General features: G+C 46.5%; 2 protein-coding genes across 31 annotated transcripts in view; both read left to right on the top strand.

Annotated features, from left to right (window-relative positions):
* Window positions 1-4,647, top strand: part of RALGPS1 (Ral GEF with PH domain and SH3 binding motif 1) — a 300,534-nt gene extending 295,887 nt beyond the window's left edge. For all 21 annotated transcript variants that reach the window (XM_053562197.1, XM_053562132.1, XM_053562113.1 and 18 more), the window contains one exon: window positions 215-4,647. In XM_053562197.1, coding sequence (XP_053418172.1) covers window positions 215-244 — 30 coding nt within the window. In that variant the 3' untranslated portion in view covers window positions 245-4,647. The remainder of the gene's footprint in view (window positions 1-214) is intronic.
* A 1,432-nt stretch (window positions 4,648-6,079) lies between these two features.
* GARNL3 (GTPase activating Rap/RanGAP domain like 3) overlaps window positions 6,080-18,242 on the top strand; it is a 158,797-nt gene continuing 146,634 nt past the window's right edge. For 2 of the 10 annotated variants that reach the window (XM_053561938.1, XM_053561894.1), the window contains exons 1-2: window positions 9,524-9,579; window positions 17,753-17,845. Coding sequence is in view for 2 of the 10 variants with exons in the window: in XM_053561877.1 (XP_053417852.1) it covers window positions 6,586-6,677 (92 nt within the window). In the remaining 8 variants the exon portion in view is untranslated. Of the gene's footprint in view, window positions 6,136-6,502; window positions 6,678-9,523; window positions 9,580-17,421; window positions 17,846-18,242 lie in introns of those variants that run through there. The other 8 variants (XM_053561877.1, XM_053561867.1, XM_053561920.1 and 5 more) reach the window with 6 other exon arrangements.

The following is an 18,242-nucleotide window of genomic DNA, read 5'->3' as shown; positions in this document are numbered from 1 at the left end:
CCTTCCCTTAAGAAGTCCCTTCCCGGCAGCACCTGTGGCTCAAGGGGTAGGGCGCCAGTCCCATATGCCGGAGGTGGCAGGTTCAAACCCAGCCCCGGCAAAAACCAAAAAAAAAAAAAAAAAAAAAAAGAAGTCCCTTCCCTTAAGAGACCCCCCCCACCGCCCCTCTCCAAGAGGTTGGAACTTTGACAAGAGGCTGAGCTTTCTCTTCTAGGTACCTGCAAACCTTATGTCATTTGAGTAAGTCTCTGCAGGACGTGGCGTGACTTCAGAGGCTTCTGAGAGCCCAGGCTGGGCCTGGTGGAGAAGAGCAGTCCTGGGCACAGGCTGTGGGCCAGGGTGCTGGGAGATTCACAGCCAGATTCAGGGGACATGGCCTGTGGCCTCGCAGTCCCAGAGTGGGATCCACCTGTCAGTCCCCAGCGACTCTCATGGCACTCATTCTGCAGCATCACGTCTTGGGGCGGTGGCCGGACCCCAACTGTATACCCTGCCCTCCCTCTCCAGGCCCCCATCTGTCCACCAGCTGCTTCTGCGACTCGAAAGCATTCAGCCCACGTTGGGTGCCCAGTGCTTTCTGCTATACCAAGAGCGGGCAGTGCCAACCTCGAGAGGGGCCCGAGCAGAGGAGCAGGCTATGGAACAGGCTTTTTATACCCCAAGTGCACGGGGTTGCTCGCCCACAGGGCTGCCTCAGATTTTGTACAACCCCTGAAGCATCCTCTGCGTGTGTGTGCCGTACACATGTGCGTGCGAGCGAGTGTGAACTCTTTGAGAAACATGCATTTTGGCACAAGACTTATGACATCACATACGTCATTCGCTTTGAGGCCCTGCTTTGACCTTAGGTTACCACCTTATCCACCGAGGAAGGTGAGAGCAAGAGCCCAGGTCCCTCCTGTATTAAGGGTCCCTTGCATTCTTTTACTGTAAACGAACAATGCCTTAAATTGTGTCTTGTTTTCTGTTCCTACGGGTGCTATTCATCTGGAAGGCCTGTTTGCTGGGCCGCTGGGCCACTGGGCCCTTCCGGCCTCGTTGCTGTCAGCTCTTCTAAGATCGGGCTCGGCCTCGCCGTGGTCCTGCTTGCTTCCTCCCGTTCCCTCTGCTGGTAGGGCCTGAGGCCCTGCTCTTCTCTCTCCCTTCCACCATGCCAGAGTGAGCAGTTGTCCTATTTCCTCCCAGCTTCCCTCAGAAGCAGCCTCGGCGGCCACTGTTCTCCCAGTGATGGGCTGTGCAGAAGCCACTTGGCATCAGCCTCCCCACGCAGGGCAAGGCCTTTGCTCCCATCATCTCACCCCTTTGCCTCCACTGCCAGGGCAGCACCCACTGAGGTTCCTGATCACGATAGGGAGCTGAGTGACACTGAGGCCTTAAGCTCCCCCAGTCTTGCCCCCAAGTGCAGTCACCAGCAAGTTCTTCATTATCCAAGTCCAAGGGCACAATTGTTGATGACCACGTGACAAGAGAGCAAAGCCCTGGGGAGTGAAGGGTCCAACCTCTGCGTTCAGTTAGGAGCTCTTCACACAACAGCATCCTTTATCTTTTACCTTTTGTCACATCTTAAAGTGACTTTTATTTTGCACAAGTACATTTTCTTCCAAAATAATGAATTGCTTATTATCATAATCCCTCACCCCAACCCCGCTATAATGTGAGTATGCTAATTCTGAGGAGAATATCCATAAACAGTCTTCTGAAAGAGACGGAATGCTACATCCTTGTTGCTAATGATTTCAGAGCTCACACTAATCAGGTACCAGACAGCCCTGAAGGGTTTCTGGGCTAGATGCTCCAAAATGGCATCTAAGCCAGTAAACTGTAATAAGTCAATTTTAAAATGACCAAAGACCACCACTCTGTACTTGGATGAAATAGTAACAACTTCTCTGAAAATCTAAATGAAATGATGAGGAAAGTACTTCCTGAATGGGAAGTCATCAGGGTCTTGTTTTGTGATTGAGCTTTACTGTGCTCAGTGACTAATCTTCCTTTTGAGCAAAGACTAGATTACTTTCCTGTCGGGAGAAACTCCAGATGATAAAGTTGACCACGTCAAACCTTGACAATAGGTGCTCTGCGTGCCCACCCCGGATGTGTGCACCTAGTTCTACCAGTGACCATTTAAGTCAGCGTCCAGAGGCTGAATGACAGCGCCAAACAGAACAAACACCTCTGACTGGAACCATGCAGTATTAACACTTAAAGCTACACTGAATCTAATCTACCTGCTAACTTAAAAAAAAAAAAAAAAAAAACTTACATTTAGATAAAGGTGAAAGACTGGAACATCAGCTACTTAATTTTCCTTGGGTTTCTTCCCTCTTCAAAATGTCCTGGTTTTTCATACATGAAATATTCTAGAGGCCAAGCCAGAACCCCAGAATTTCAGGCACCACTAAATCAATCATTTCCTGCCCTTTACACAGGAAAGGGCAGGAACATTTCTCTTTCACAAATGTTTTCTTCTGAGCCTAATTCGAAATAACACAATCACAATTCTTTTCAAAGTGTTTAGTCGTCTCACTCATTGAGTTTGATCCCAGGAACATTCTTAGCTTGGACTCTGGAAGAACCTCTTTAGACTTTGTTGGCGCAAGCCTGATAAGAGCCCTGAACACACTAGAAGAATCTGGAGATGATGCCGGAAGATCCTCTGTTCTCCAAGCGGGGGCTTGGAGACAAGCATGTGAGTTCAGCACTGTATTCTCAGTGTTGGTTTGTCCCTCAGGCTGCTGGCGAGGTGGCCTGCAAGCCTGGGACAGAGGGAGCCAGACAAAAAACGAAGGTCACAGCTGGATCCTTGCCCTGGAGGGGAGCATATCTGTCCTTTGCTCCTTTACTGTCCATAATGCACAAATGATCGTGACACCATTGACGGTATTATGTCCTGCATGCATATGCTATTTTTTTGTGCCAACAGATCATGGAACCCCATGTAAAAGTGTGGAAAGCTGTCTACATACCTGGAGTAGGTGGGTAACATTACGATGTCTCAAAAGCAACTCACTCACCTCTCCCTAGGAACAATTTTTGCCCCCTCAGTTGAGCATGATTTATAACTCCAAGCCCATCAAGTGCATTCTGGCAACTGAAATTCTTCGTGGAGAGCAGTAGAAATATAGACCTGATTATGCCCAGTGAGGGAGTTGGGCCCCTTCCCTCCCCTGACTAGAAACCCACTCAGCACCCTAGCAGACCATGAACCTGAGGAAATCAATACTTTTTTAAGAAATTCTGTTTAGGAAAGAACCCACACTCTCTTGCCAACTGAACTTATAAAGTGTTTTTTTTTCTTACCAAGATGGCCAGTATTTCTTTCATTATCTTTCCCCGCTCCTCAAGCCCAAGAGATACATCTTTTAGGATGCTATTTTACAGAGGGAAACGGTCTGGAAATGGGAAGCCATTTGCAAGCAACATCTGCTTTATTCTTTGGGTGTGACTCAGAGCTCTTCACTCACATTGCTGATGCTTGGAACTACCAGGAGAACATTGCCAAAAACATAGCCCTCTTTTTTGCAAACGTGTAAATGACTTAAATCAACTGTATGTCATATTGACCTGTTGGGTAATTTCATAATTACAAGAGAAAAATAACCTAGGAAAGTCTTTTTGATATGACAGATTGTCTGCACAAAGCCACTATTCACTCATTTATTAATGGCCGGCAAGTGCTTCCTAATGTGCCAGGCTCCACCCAGCCCTCATGGAGCTGAGGACAAAACAAACAATCCCCAGCACAGGTGTCTTGGGCAAGACCCTGCCTCCCTCCTAACCTGAGTACAAATCCTGTGCATGGATTCCTCCAGAAAGTTTTCGGAAGTCTCAGCAGACTGAACAGCCTCTTGGATCAGTTGCAGTAGGGACTGGCTGGAGTCGCTGTTGTAGAGGCTGGTTGGCTGAGAAGAACCAGGCACAGAGCCATGGGTGGGTACACTGAGGACTTCCAAAGGTGGAGTGAGAGGGTTGGGTCAGAATCTTCATGGTGTAAGTGCAATGAGTGAGTGCTGCCTTTTCTTGGGTGTAGAGAACTTGTACCATGGACTTAGACCACCTTGTAGGCTTGTGCTACACAGGCTTGCGTAGCCCCAGGCAGCCTTGAATCCCCTGCTCTCAGCAGCAACACAAGAGATCATCTGTTTGTTTTATAACCATTAGTCTCTTTATCCATTTCTGAATGACTGTGCCAGTAATGAAATAATAGTAATTAATTTATTAGTATGGTATAATCTTTAATAAATTTCGTGCCAAAATGCATGGTTTCAAAATGTTGTATAGAGATGAATTTTCAATTTCTTATGTATTCTTCAAAGTATGTTGAAAATCAGTTTCTACATTTTAATTCATTCCTTGTTCAATCTGTTGCACACTCCTGGGCTGTCTTTTTTTTTTTTTTCAGCAGACCTCTGCATGCAGTTGTGTAAGGACTTTCTCTAATTCTTGTGAATTGTCTCACCCACGGTAACCACTGAACATCAGCCCTTTGTGGGATTCTTTAGATTTTGGTGAAGTATTTTGTTACCTCAGTCTTGTATCAAGTTGCTATATTTTTCAGCTTGTTACATTGATAATAATTGTTTCACTAATTAAATACTTTAATGTACAAACATCTTTGTTTACTTTGAAATTAAATGTGTTTTCCAAAGAATATTGCTCATTGCTCAGTTTATTGAAGTCTTATACATTCACTTGGCAAACAGCTGCTGTGTTGGGCCCCAGAGCTCAGCTAGGAGGTAACTAGAACAGAACACCTAAAGCAGTGCCCTCCGGAAGGCACAAAGATGATGCTGTGGGCACTCAGGGAGGGAGAGGTGGGGGCATTTAGGGATTCAGTTCAGGGACTGCAGAACACCTGGATGGTGGGGGTGGGGGTGGGGGTCAGGGAGACAGAAAAGAGGAGCTGAATGAGGCTGTGGGAAGGCAGGTAACCAGATCTCACTCCTGAAGGATTTGCAGGAGTGATGGCATCTAAATTTGAAAGATGCACTGGGAAGACTTCATGTTAGGCAAAATACCAGAAACCCACTCTAGCTTGCTTGGAGGAAAAAGGACCATCTTACAAGGCTTGTCTCAGGGAAATTTGAAGGGAGGACCACGGGGATCAGTCCCAAGAGGGCTGGAAGGAGACCTGGGAAGCTCTCTCGTCTTTCTCTCATGAGGCTCCCAATCTCCTCTCCAGGCAGTCCCTTCTTTCTCTCTCCAGACTGGCTTCCCTGCTTGAATGTGCGGCAGCAAAAGGGTCCAGGCCTTGCTGAGAAAGCAGCTGGTAGTCATTGAGGGAGTGTGCGCCAGGGGATACATGACCAAATGGATCGTGGGATTTCCTGGCCCTGCTGCCTCGTTGCCCAGCTCGTCCCAGAGCTGAGTGGCCGGTCCCCCTCCGCCCCCGGCCCTGCACAGGCTTCCCCGGCACACTGCTCTGCTCAGGCTCTGCTCCACTACCCCAGTTCCAGGCTAGCAAGGCCACCTCCCCATCGGGCTGACAAAGCCCCATTTACTGAGATAGCCACAGCGCAGTGTTGCAGGTCTCTGAGAAGAACGCATCTGGCTTGGGGAGGAAGTGAAAATGGTGATAGTAGATATTGGCTGTCACACAGGTGGAAGGTGACAACACTTGAAGCCACAACTGCTAGCCTGCAAAGCTCCCGTCCCTCAGCGATAATATGTCTGGTGCCATAAACGGCCACCAGGAAAGAGCAGGACATCCCTGACGGTGGTGAGATCCCCAAGTCAACGCAGACCTCACGGCAGAAGAGTGTTCAGGGTGTTTAGCCCCGAGGGCAGCGCCCTCCCCGCGGGTGGGCTTGAGGGAGGGCGGGGCGGGACGCTGGCGGAGTGGGCGGGGCTACAGCGTGTGGGCGGGGCAGCTCGCGAGCTGGAACCGGACTGTGGTGGGTGCTCTGTTGTGGTAGGAGTGAGGAGGGTGGGTGGAGCGAGCGGGTGAGGGCAAAGACTGGGGGCTTTGGAGGAAGAGGCGGTGCTCCGGGGGCGGGGCTACTCCTGTGGGCGGGACATGGAGAGACGGCCCCCCCGAAAGGGGGCGGTGCTACGATAGAAAGGGCTAGGAGGTGCTGAGGTGAGGTAGGGCCGCGCCTCGAGGGGCGACGACGCTCAAGGGAGCAGAGCTTTGAGGTGAGAGCGCGGGACTCGCGGGAGCTCAGTAGTGGAAGGGTGGGTGGGACCTTGGTCTGTGCTGAGCTGCCCGGAGCAGGAGGGGTGGGGCTGTGAACGGGACGCTGCTGAGGATGGGGTGGGCGTTTGGGACCTGGGGGCCAAGCAGAGATGCTGAAGGCCGGGGGTAGGAACCCAGCGGGGCTGGCGCGGGAGGGGCGTTGCTAGAGCTCGGGGAGGGGCCGGGGCGGGGCCTGCCTCCGGATGAGGGCTCTGGACCGGCTGGGCTGTGGTTTGGGGCGGGGCCTTGGCGGGGCGGGGCCCGGCAGATGGGGCGGGGCGGGGCGGGGCCTCGCAGAGGGGCGTGGGGCGGGGCGTGGGCTGGGGCGCGCGAGCCAAGAGGCCAGCCGAGCCTGGCCGAGGCCCGAGCCCACCCGAGTGTGCCCGAGTCCGCAGCCCCCGCCCGGGGCGATGGAGCCAGAGCCCGGCGGGGCGGCCACTGCGCTCCTGCGGCAGAAGAGGGCGGCGCTGCGGCGCAGGGGGTGCAGCTTCGAGAGCCCCAGGTACCGCAGCCGCGGAGGGGTGCAGCCGGGTGGGGCGGAAGCTGGGCGTCCGCCACGTGAGGGGGGTGGTGTTTGAGGGTTCCGAGCATGGCGAGGGGAAGGGTCGGCAGAGCTTCTAAGGGGTGGGGGAGGCGCCTGGGCCGGGCGGCTAAGGGAGGGGGCCAGTGGGGGCGCGGGTTGGGTATCCAGAAGCGTCGGTTCTGTGTCAGGGCCCGCGTGCCTGCGGCTCTCGTGTCCTGCCCGCCTGTTGTAAATGCTCAAGGACAAGGTAGGGAAGTAGCCCCTCTAGGTCCAAAGAAGAGCTTCCTTCTGGAGCCTCTCGCGGTTCTGCTCCGCATCCTCGCGCCGCGGGTAATTGCACACCTGCTGCCTCCACGGCCCCGCCCTCCCTGCGTCCGCGGCCCCCACACCTGCAGAGCCGCTGGTGTCCCTCTCCCTCGCCGCCTTCCCTCTGCATGGCACGCAGGATGACCTGGGCTGGGGTTTCGGGCGGGGCCCCTACCCTCTTTTAGCTGTGGCTCGCTGCTGACTCCGCCTGGCGGGAGCCTGGCCTCCCAGTCTCGCCTTCCTCAACACGGGGTGCCCTCCCTCTGCTTCCCAGGGCTTTTCCTGAACTTGAAGTGGACGCTCCTACCTCGACATCGCTCAAGTCGGTCCTACCATTTTTTCAGACCCCGATCCTCTTGTAGATGACTCCTTACACCTCCTAAGTCCACATCACAGTTGGCCGCTGGAGGAGCTCACCAAAGCAGTGAGGGTGCCCTCCGCTGCCCACACCCCTGGAGGAGCTCTCCGTCTCCCACAGCCGAAAAGAAGGTTCAGTTGTTCAGTTAAAAGGCAAACTAACCAGGATCTTCAGTATGAGGTGCCAGGCCCTTGACTTGGCCTTTTCTCTCTATCCTCAGTTCCTGGCAAGCCTGGCTACAGTGCTCCAGCAATAGTGACCCGGGTGTAAGCATCATGGGGACAGGGGCTGTCCTGGTCATTGCTCCCCAGAGCAGGCTCAGGCCTGACCCCTCACAGACATTCACTATGTGTTGAATGAATAAATGTCTGACCAGCTGGTGATTCTTCCCTTATGCGATACTGTTTGTTGTCTCTGCCTTTCCTCACTCATATCATGCTTTTTTCTCTACTTAGAATGTTCTTCTCTTTCCTCTTTGGATGACACTTTCCCCTCTTCCTTCAGGAAGTCTTCTCTGAACCCCAGGCTGAGCTCTTTGCTGTTATCAACAATCTGTGCACATGTCTGAGAGTCCACATCTCATTGCGTGTAGCTACCTAGGTAGTATGTCCCCCCACTAGGCAGGAGAATCAGATACCAGGTCCCTGAATTAAGTTCACAAACTCATCTAGAAAAAGTGCTGCATTACCTTATTGCTGAATATCACTGTGGTCACCATTGAGGTCCTCCCCTTGGGAAGCTATACACTGATGCCAGCGCCTATCCGCTCTTCAAAGCGGTCTTGGAACTCTTTTTCTGGAGTGGCCATCAGAGCTCTTGTCATGTGGGTCTGAGTTAAGTTTATGAACTCATCCTAGGAAAAGTGCTTTGAAGGGCGGACTAGGCAATTTGTGTCAGTGCATAGCTTCCTGAGGGGAGTACCTCAAAGGTGACCGTAGTGATATTCAATGGAGTATGCAGCAGTTTTTCTAGGATGAGTTCACAAACTTAATTGTTTGACCTTGGGCTCTGTCCTTGTGGTGCGTGCACATTTGTTGCTGAAGCATGAAGATGAGAAAAGTGTACCAAGTGATCAGGCTGAAGAGACAAGCCAACAGCTGGACCCCTCTGGCCAGAGGTAGAATGTTTGGAGCAGCACTATACCATAGAACTTCCCACAACAATGGCAACCTGCAATCCACGCTGTTTATAGGGTAGCCACTATCTACCTGTGGCCACCAAGCACTAATGTGACTAGTTCAGCTAAAGAATGGAATTTTTAATTTTATTTAATTAATCTCTACTTAAATAACCACCTGTGACTAATGTTTACCATACTGACAGCATCAATTTAGAAGCTTTTTCTCTTCCTCTGAATTCCTGCATCATTCTCTCCTTTGTCTTCATGACCTTATACCTGAAAGACTGAATGACTTCCTGGCCCCCAGGGTTTTTAAGTTCACTATTTGATACTCCATACATTACCTTATAAGTCTTGAGATAAATAATGATTACCATTTTTCTGATTATAAAACTCAGTTTGTGTTTGTGAGAGGAAATTTGAAAAATCAAGAAAAATGTAAATAGGATAATTAAGTTTTTTTGTTTTTTGGTTTTTGAGGTTTTTTGAGACAGAGTCTTATTATGATGCCCTCAGTAGAGGGCCGTGGTGTCACAGCTCATGGCAACCTCAAACTCTTAGGCTTAAGCAATTCTATTGCCTGAGCCTCCCAAGTAGCTGGGACTACAGGCGCCCGCCACAACACCCGGATATTTTTTGGTTGTAGTTGTTGTTTGGCAGACCCTGGCTGGATTCGAACCCACCAGCTCTAGTGTATGTGGCTGGCGCCCTAGCTGCTGAGCTACAAGGCACCGAGCCAATAATTTTAAGTTTTTATTTACCCATAATCTCACTAGGTGTCATCTGGCCTTTTCCCTGTATATAACGTAGTTTTACATTAATGGTTTTTTGGGGTTCAGAAATCAACTTTTATTTCTCCCATATCTTGTTTTATACACTATAACTGACTTCCTCATTTAATATGATGTAAGGATTTTCCCATATCCTTAAACTTTCCTGAAGAAAACTATTTGAAGTTGCTGTATGATATTGTCATGTGGATATATTACAGTTGCTTTATTAGACATGTAGTTTATTTCTAGCGTTTTACTCTTATTAAAGGTGCAGTGAATCCTTGTGCATTAGTGTCTGTATGGAGAGGTCATCATTTCCCTAAGGTAAGTTCATAGAAGTGATGGAACTTACTGGATCAAATGAACATCGTAAAGGCTTTTGAAGCATAATGCCAATTGCTCACCAGAAAGTTGTCCTAGTTTATAGTTCCCCCAAAAGCAGTGGTTCTCAACCTGTGGGTCGCGACTCACAGAAACTGTATTAAAGGGCCGTGGCATTAGGAAGGTTGAGAATCACTGCCCAAGAGCATATAGGTATGCCTGTTTTTTTCCCTCCCTCGATGCCAGGTATTATTATCATTTATAAACATTAGCCAAAGTGGCACCTTGTTTTAATTTTAATTCTGTTTCCTAGTGAGGAAACCTCTTCACATATTTATTCATAATTTATACTTATTTTTATGAAATGTATGTGCCTGGAATTTGTCTTTGTTTCTTTTGGGATGTTTGTGTTTTCCTTACCGACTTGAAGCACTTTTTATTTAGTAAGGGAATTACTTTTTTTTGTCAAATATGTAGCACATATCTATTCCAGTTTGTTATTTTCCTTTCTACTTTATGGTGGTTTTATTAAAGTTTTTGTTTTTTTTGTTTGTTTGTTTGTTTTGTTCTGCTTTTTGAGATAGAGTCTCACTTTGTTGCCCTTGGTAGAGTGCCGTGGTGTCATAGCACACAGCATCCTCAAACTCTTGGGCTCAAATGATCCTCTTTCCTAAGCCTCCTGAGTAGCTGGGATAAATAGCTGGGATCTCTCTCTTGTTCAGGGTGGTCTTGAACTCCTGAGCTCAAGTAATCCACCCACCTCGGTCTCCCAGAGTGTTAGGATTATAGGCGTGAACCACAGATTTTTTTTTTTGTTGTTGTTGTGGTGGTGGTTTCTAGTCATATCTTCCTCTTGTTTATGCTTAAGAAGTGAATTCCTTAAATTAAAACAGGTAAATAAGGCTGGGCATGGTGGCTCACACATGTAATCCTTGCACTGTGGGAGGCTGAGGCAGGTGGATTACTTGAGCTCATGGGTTCGAGACCAGCCTGAGCACGAGCAAGACCCTGTCTGTACTACACATACAAAAAAAAAAAATACTGAGGCAAGAGGATTGCTTCAGTCCAAGAATTGGAGGTTGCTGGGAGCTATGGTGTCACCGTGACACTCTACCCAAGGTGACAGCTTGAGACTCTGCCTCAAAAATAAATAAAACAGGTAAATGTTCATCTACAATTTCTCCCATTATTTTTGTTGTTTTTTTATTACCTCCTTAATTCATTAATCCAAATTACCTCACAGCGCTGGCTATGCATTATAATCCCCAGTGGAACCTCTTAACCATCAGGTGCGTGGTCCCCTAGCTACTCCAGGCATCTTGATCCAGAAAGTCCACGGTGCCTGGAGTGTGTGGATCAGAAAGCTGTGCAGGTGCTTGTCTCTTTTGTGGACATGCTTCCAGATTAGCCTGCTTTATCCAAAGTTCTCAAGTCCTTCTCATTTCCTGTTGTATCAAATATAAATGTCAGTGTCTCGTGTTCAGGCCCTCAGAACCTGGTTTAACCATATTTATGCAGTCATCTTGTTTGCATCAGGGAAAATGCCATCATTTTTACTTTGGCAACTCTCTTTACTAAATATCCCATGTCGGCTCTGATAACTGATGTCAGATACAGTGAACTAATGAATGTCAAGGAGCGAAGAGTGGCCCAGGCATTATGCATCCGGGCAGGTGGCATTGAGTGACTAGCTGGGAAACCTTTAGGCAGCAGGACAAGATACTCATGCTCTTAAACCACTTGCCCTAGAGGTGTTTGCACCATTCTGTGGGAAGGCACATGGGATGGTATTCGAGAACAAGGGCTTTGGAGTGAGACAGACCTCCCTGTATCCAAGTTGCTGTCTTTTCACTCACCATACATGTGAACTTGGACAACTTGTTGAACTCTTCTGACCTTTGGTTAGCTCATTTGTCAAATGACTTATCTCACCATATTGTTGTGAGCTTTAAATTAACTCATTTATGCAAAGTGCTAAAAACAATACTTTGCCTAAAACATTTCTAAATGGTAACCATTATAAACATAAATGATTAACATTTGTATGAAAATTCTCAACCTTTTCCTTCCCTTGCCAGATTAACACTCCAGCTTTGCCCATTCTGGTGTTCCTCCCTCCCCTGCTCTCAGAACAAGGTCCTGCTTTGCTCTGTTGCATTCTGAGCTGCAGATGTAGAAAGAGAGGGAGTGAGAAGAACACTAGGTACCCAGGGCACTGGTTAGAGTGGCTGAAAAAAATTTAGAGGGTATTTAGAGGTGAGAGGTACAGAAAAACCTAGCCAGAATGAGGGAGGCTAATGCAGGCAAATGATATTTTAAGAAGTATGTCTGTTGTCTTTTGTCCCTTTGTGATGAGAAATTAATGAGCCTGAGTTATTTTAAATTCTCCATTACTGAGCTTTGTCATTTTGGCTGCAACATTTCATAGAGGTTGAACTGCACGTGAGCTACAGTATTAACAGGGTTACATATTAGTGCAGTGATTCTCAACCTTCCTAATGCCGTGGCCCTTTAATGCAGTTCCTGTGGGTCGCAACCCACAGGTTGAGAACCTCTGTATTAGCAGGATTGAATTTGGGAGGCAAATCCTGAAGATCAAAGAGTCTCAACTCTGAGTGGAACTTTATTTTTTATTTTTTTAGAGACAGGGTTTTGCTTTGTCACCCAGGCTGGAGGATGGTGGTGCAGTCATAGCTCACTGCAACCTCAGACTCTTGGGCTCAAAGCAGTCCTCCTGCTTCAGCCTCTGGAGTAGTTACGACTATCGTGGACACCGCCACCCTGGGTAATTTTTTCATTTTTGTTTTTGTAGAGATAAGGTCTTCCTCAGTTGCCTAGGCTGACTTGCACTCTTGGCCTTAAGCAATCCTCCTGCTTCAGCCTCCCCAGTTGTTGGGATTACAGGCATGAACCATTATACCAGCCTAAATGGAACTTTTGATACCACCTGGATCAACTGCTGGACCAACAACAGTAGCAGTCCCTGAGAACTTGTTAGAAATGCAAATTCTTACACCCTACCGCAAATCCACTCAATTAGCATCTGTGGGTGGGGCTCAGGAAACTACTTGAGAGCCAGTGCTCTTTGGTCCAGCGCAGTGGTTATCAAATGGAACACATGTAGGATGAGGACTTGTCAAAACAGTTTCTGGACCCCATCCCTGGAGATTCTGATTCACGAGGTCAGGGTAGATTCTGTGAAATTGTATTTTTAACAAGCTCACAAGTAATAACAGTACTCTTGGCCCAGGGACACATAATACTTTGAAAACCAATCGCCTAGGGCAGCGGTTCTCAACCTGTGGGTCACGACCCCTTTTTAACAATGAAAATACATTGCGGCATTAGGAAGGTTGAGAACCACTGCTCTAGGGAGATATAGGAATTTATTCTGCAATAACCTTTGTAGCTGATCATCCAGCTTCTCTTTATCACATGTCAGGTCAGGGAGCCACTGCTTCCTAAGACAAGCCTTTTTGTTATTGAGCACCTCTGTTTTCTTTCTGTAAGAGTAAAGTCAAAGCCTTCCTTGCTGTACTTGTCACCCATCACTCATGATACAGCTGTCATGGCTACTTGCACTTTAAATGCCTGTGGTTCCAATTCCAGGTGAAAGTGGTGGCTCAGATTGTGATGTGTAGCCTTGACAGCTAGGCAGTTGTAATCACTGATGAACATCTCTCCTTCAGCTTTGAGCTGGTCTAAAATCACATCAGCATCTTTTCTGATTGGCCCGTTCTGGTGCCTTACCGATAGTTGAAATTTTTTTAAAAATATTATTAAAAGCTACGAATGATAAGCAAAGGAAAATTATTGGTTCATGCAATTGTCAAATGCTAGGGTTAACCAGGCTTTGAGAGAGGATAGATTTAGATGCTTAAATGATGTTATTAGTAGTCTTCAACTTCTGGATTGGCTGTGGAGTGTCAAGGTTTTTCCACGTGAAGGCAAAGAAAGTTAACTGCTCCAGGCTTACTTTCAAAGTAAACTCCTGGCAGAAAGACAGGGCTTTTTTCTCAGTAATTCTAGCTTGTGTCCCAGGGTTGACATTCACTAGCTCTCTTGGCTTCTTCCGTCAGGAGAGGGTGAAACATGCTAATTGGTTGGGTCTGGGTTATGTGCTCAACCCCAAAGTGAGGGATTAAACTGCTCCTACTCATAGCGACCAAAAGAAGTAGGGATTCCTCAAAGGAAAATCAGAGTGCTGTTGCTGAAAGAAAGGAATGGATATTGGGTTGGAAAAAAAAAAAGAAAGAAAGAAAGCCATTATATTTGGGATGGTTTTCCAAAGATATCCAGATGCCACTCAAGAGTCACAGAATTGGGGGTTTATGCTTTTTAATTCTTCTTGTAAAAGATCACCTGATTTAAGTGGTTAAATTATGGTTACTAAGTTTAGCTACAGTGGGTGTAGAGTCCTACCATAGACAGGAGATTTTGAATTACAAATGGAAAACATATTTTCTGCTTTCCCAAATATTGTTCCAAACATGGCGGCTTCCTTATTAGTAATGCATAGAACCCACGCCTTGTGAGAACAAATTTGATGCCAAGACAAATGCTTTCTTGTTCTGAATATTGCTTTCCAGGCCAAAATAAGTTCAGAAAAGAGCAGTTATCCATTATGCACTGGATTGCCTTCTTTTTTTCTTCCTTATGTTTTTCATGACTCCTAAATTTTGTTGTGGTGGTGTTTTCCAGGAGACTTTCTTTTCGTCAGGTAGTTCTGTAAAGAAGTATTTTAACGTGAGCTGTCCCCTCAGTCTTCGTTCCTCTGTGGTATTCTTCTTTTTGTTTGTTTCGGGCCCTTAAGTATTTAGTCACAAATAAATCTGCTGCTGTCAGTTTTCTTTTGGAAAAACAGCCGCCTTCCTGGGAAGGACTCTTAAAAGCTGTCTTGTATTGGGCTGACATAATGGGCCCTTTGGGCCAACAGAAGAAAATTAATTTTCATATTATGTCTGCTCTCCTAAGAGCAGAGAAAAAACAACTTTTGTTATTCACTAAGATTTTAAATTAATGCAAACCAGCTTCCTTTCTTGGAGGAAGACAGTAGTCAAATTAGTTTTGCTGTAGAAGGTTAATTTGAGAAATTATATTTGGTGGTTTGGTTTCCAGCTTCGAAGATCTGAAGAGAGATGAAGTCTGACAAACAACGCTGTAGGAAAATTATAAGAGCTTTGGCCTCTACCGTGAGACCCACTGCTGGCTTTGCTGGGGGAAACATTTTCTAGAGCAGCATGCAGTGTAGAGATGTGGGAAAATAGAATCCCCCTGTCTGGTTGTGTCTGAAGCTAGGCTCTTAGACAGCAGTAAGCAAATATGAGTGAGCAATGAGGTGTATTGCCCAGAGGGATTTATGTAGAAGGCAGTTTACTACAGGATTGTGTATTGTCCTGGTCCGTGCCTGCTGATATAACAAAATAGCTTAAAGTGGGTAATTATAAACAACAGAAATTTATTCCTCACAGTTCTAGAGGTTGGAAAGTCCAAGATCAAAGTGCCAAAAGATTTCGTGTCCGAAAAGGTCTGTTCCTCAAAGTTAGGTCCTTCTGTGTCCTCACGTTACAGAAGGGGTGAATGAGCTCCCTCAGGCCTCTCTTATGAGGGCACTAATCCCATTTGTGGGAGTGGAACACTTATGACCTAACCACTTCCCCAGAGGATCCACCTCTTAACTACCATCACATTGGGGATTAAGTTTAACATACAAATTTTGGAGGACGCAAGCATTCAGACCACAGCACTTGTAAAAGTTTTTTTTTTTTTTTTAAAAAGTCCATCAGAAGTATGTCAATATAATGCTAATCATCTGTTAGAAAGATTGATATCAATCTATATTTCTGACTGGGAAAGATATCTAGGATATACATATATGTTAAGTGAAAAAAAGCAAGCAGCTTCTTCTGGTAAAAGCAAGAATAGAACTGCATATGTGATAGTATGTGGAATTGCATTATGTAATTTAAAAATTTCTAGTGGACAGATTATTGAAATAGATTGCTTATTTTTGGTACCGCCTTCAAAATCTAGTGTGCATTTTACATTTACAGCACATCTCAATTCAAACTAGTTACATTCTTGTGATAAATGTTCCATAGCCACTGTGGTTGGTGGCTGCTTTATCTGACAGTGCAGCTATGGATCCTTGGGTAGGACGTGTTTGAAAGACGGCATTAAGGTTTTTGTTTTGTTTGTTAACGTGACTGCAAATCACAATGAAATAGAGAAAGGTCCAAATTCCTGGGGAAAAAGGGATGTCAGGAGACTTTCCCTTAATAAAAGGGAATCAATTAAGAAATTTTATTAGTCAGGAAGGGTAACTATGGTTAGTGGGCTTCGATTAATTTTTCATATAAATCCCAAGTAAAATGTAGATTTTGAGAGTTAAATGTGAAATGGATAGATGAATGTTTCATGTGATGTGATGATGTGATTAAAATTTTTTTTATTTGAAAGCAATAAGATTAATATAAATAGTTGTTTTTTGTTTTTTTGAGACAGAATCTCACTGTCTCTCACCCTCAGTAGAGTGCTGTGGTGTCACAGCTCACAGCAACCTCAAACTCTTAAGCAGTTCTCTTGCCTCAACCTCCCAAGTAGCTGGGCCTACAGATACCCACCACCATGCCTGGCTAGTTTTTCTATTTTAGTAGAGACAGGGTTTCACTTTTGCTCAGGCTGGTCCCAAACTCTTGAGTGCAAGCAGTCCACCTGCCTCGGCCTCCCAGAGTGCTAGGATTATAGGTGTGAGCCACTGCACCAGGCCAATATGAATAGTTTAAAAAAAAAATAGAAGAAATGATTTACTGTGTTAAATGTTACTGATAGGTCAAACAAAATGAAGAACTAAGAATTGGCAACTAGGTTTAGCATCATTGGTTCATTGTTGGCTTTGACAAGACTGTTTTTTGGAATAGTGATGTTGCTCACTGGCCCGGCTTCAAGAGGTAATGAAAGAAGACAAATCGGCTTGGCACCTGTAGCACAGTGGTTACAGTGCTGGCCACATGCAGAAAGGCTGGCGGGTTCAAACCCGGCCCAGGCCAGCTAAACAACAATCATAGTTGCAGCAAAGAAATAGCCGGGCATTGTGGCAGGCACCTGTAGTCCCAGCTACTTGGGAGGCTGAGGCAAGAGAATCCCTTAAGCCCAAGAGTTTAAGGCTGCTGTGAGCTGTGACGTCACAACAGTCATACTGAGGGCGACAAAGTGAGACTCTGTCTCAATTAAAAAAAAAAAAAAAGGAGACAAATTGGAGACAATAAATATAGTCAAGTCTTTGCAAGTGGAGGTAATGGGAGTTGAACAACTGTTTTTTGTCAGTTGGTTTGGTTTGGGTTTTTTGCCCTTGTTTTATGAAGATGATGGAAATGATCCAGAAAAGGGAAAAGATTTCATTATAGGGGAGCAATGTTTTACCAAGAAAGAAAGTTAGCAAAGGATAACTGCTATTTGGGAAAAAACCCAGATGTGTCTCTCTCTGCTTTTATACCACAACAGTTATCAAAACAGAAGATGACTTCTGTGACCAAATGTGGGGAAGGTTCTCCCTAACACCAAGCCAGCAATCAGTCTTCAAGGACATCAGCTGAGTGTCCTCCAATCTAACTCTGACCCTGTCTACCTGGAGATAGTGTCAGACCCCACAGGTTGGGGCCTCAGTCCCCAAAACTGCCCCCCTAAACACCAGTAACAAGTTCAGACCTCTGGAACTTCTGACCAACCAACATCCAGCTGGGCTTCCCAGGACCCCCCTTTGGGTTTGATTAATTTGCTTGAGTAGCTCACACAATTGAGGGAAACATGTTTTCCAGTTTATAATAAAGGGTATTAGAAAGGGTATAGATCAGGCGTCCTCAAACTTTTTAAACAGGGGGCCAATTCACTGTCCCTCAGACCGTTGGAGGGCCGGACCATAGTTTAAAAAAAAACAAACTATGAACAAATTCCTATGCACACTGCACATATCTTATTTTGAAGCTAAAAACAAAATGTGAACAAATACAATTCACATGGCTTCATGTGGCCCGTGGGCCGCAGTCTGAGGACGCCTGGTCTAGATGAGATGTGGGGGTGAGGTGTGGGGGAAGGGGCCTGGGGCTTCTGTGCCCGCCCTGCACACCCCTCTCCTGGAATGTCCACATGTCCAGCTCTCTGAACTCTGTCCTTGCAGGTTTTTGTGGAGACTTCATTACACAGGCACCATTAACAACCACATAGAAAGGTGACTGCACGGAAGGCACGTGATCTGAACCCAGCAAGGCCTGTGAGTTCAGCCCTTTCCTGGCCTCTCTAGCTTTCCTTCCTCTAGGGTATGGGGAGAGACCCTGTCTGGAATGAGGGTCTTTTGACCCACAGTCAGATTAGAAGGTGAAGGGAGGGGGACAGAAGGTCAGAGAGAGAGATTCTTTTTCCTGAGGCCTAAAGTGCACCAAGATTACAGCAAAAGACCAAGGGCTGTGGGAGTTATAAGCCAGGAACAGTGGAGGAAAACGTGTGTGTGTGTGTGTGTGTGTAGTGTGAAGATTATATACACATCTATATATCGTAAGATCACAGCTGTCTTCCTGAATTTGAAGGGTGTCTATGGAAATGGAATTAGGCCCACTCAGTGTATGGCCCTGGACTCACCCTGAAATCACAGTGGGTATGAAGTATATAAC

The sequence above is a fragment of the Nycticebus coucang genome, chromosome 2 (assembly GCF_027406575.1).
Source record: "Nycticebus coucang isolate mNycCou1 chromosome 2, mNycCou1.pri, whole genome shotgun sequence".
Classification (NCBI taxonomy): Eukaryota; Metazoa; Chordata; class Mammalia; order Primates; family Lorisidae; genus Nycticebus; species Nycticebus coucang.
Note: the sequence above shows the minus strand (reverse complement) of the source record. Positions and strands in the feature narration are given on the sequence as shown.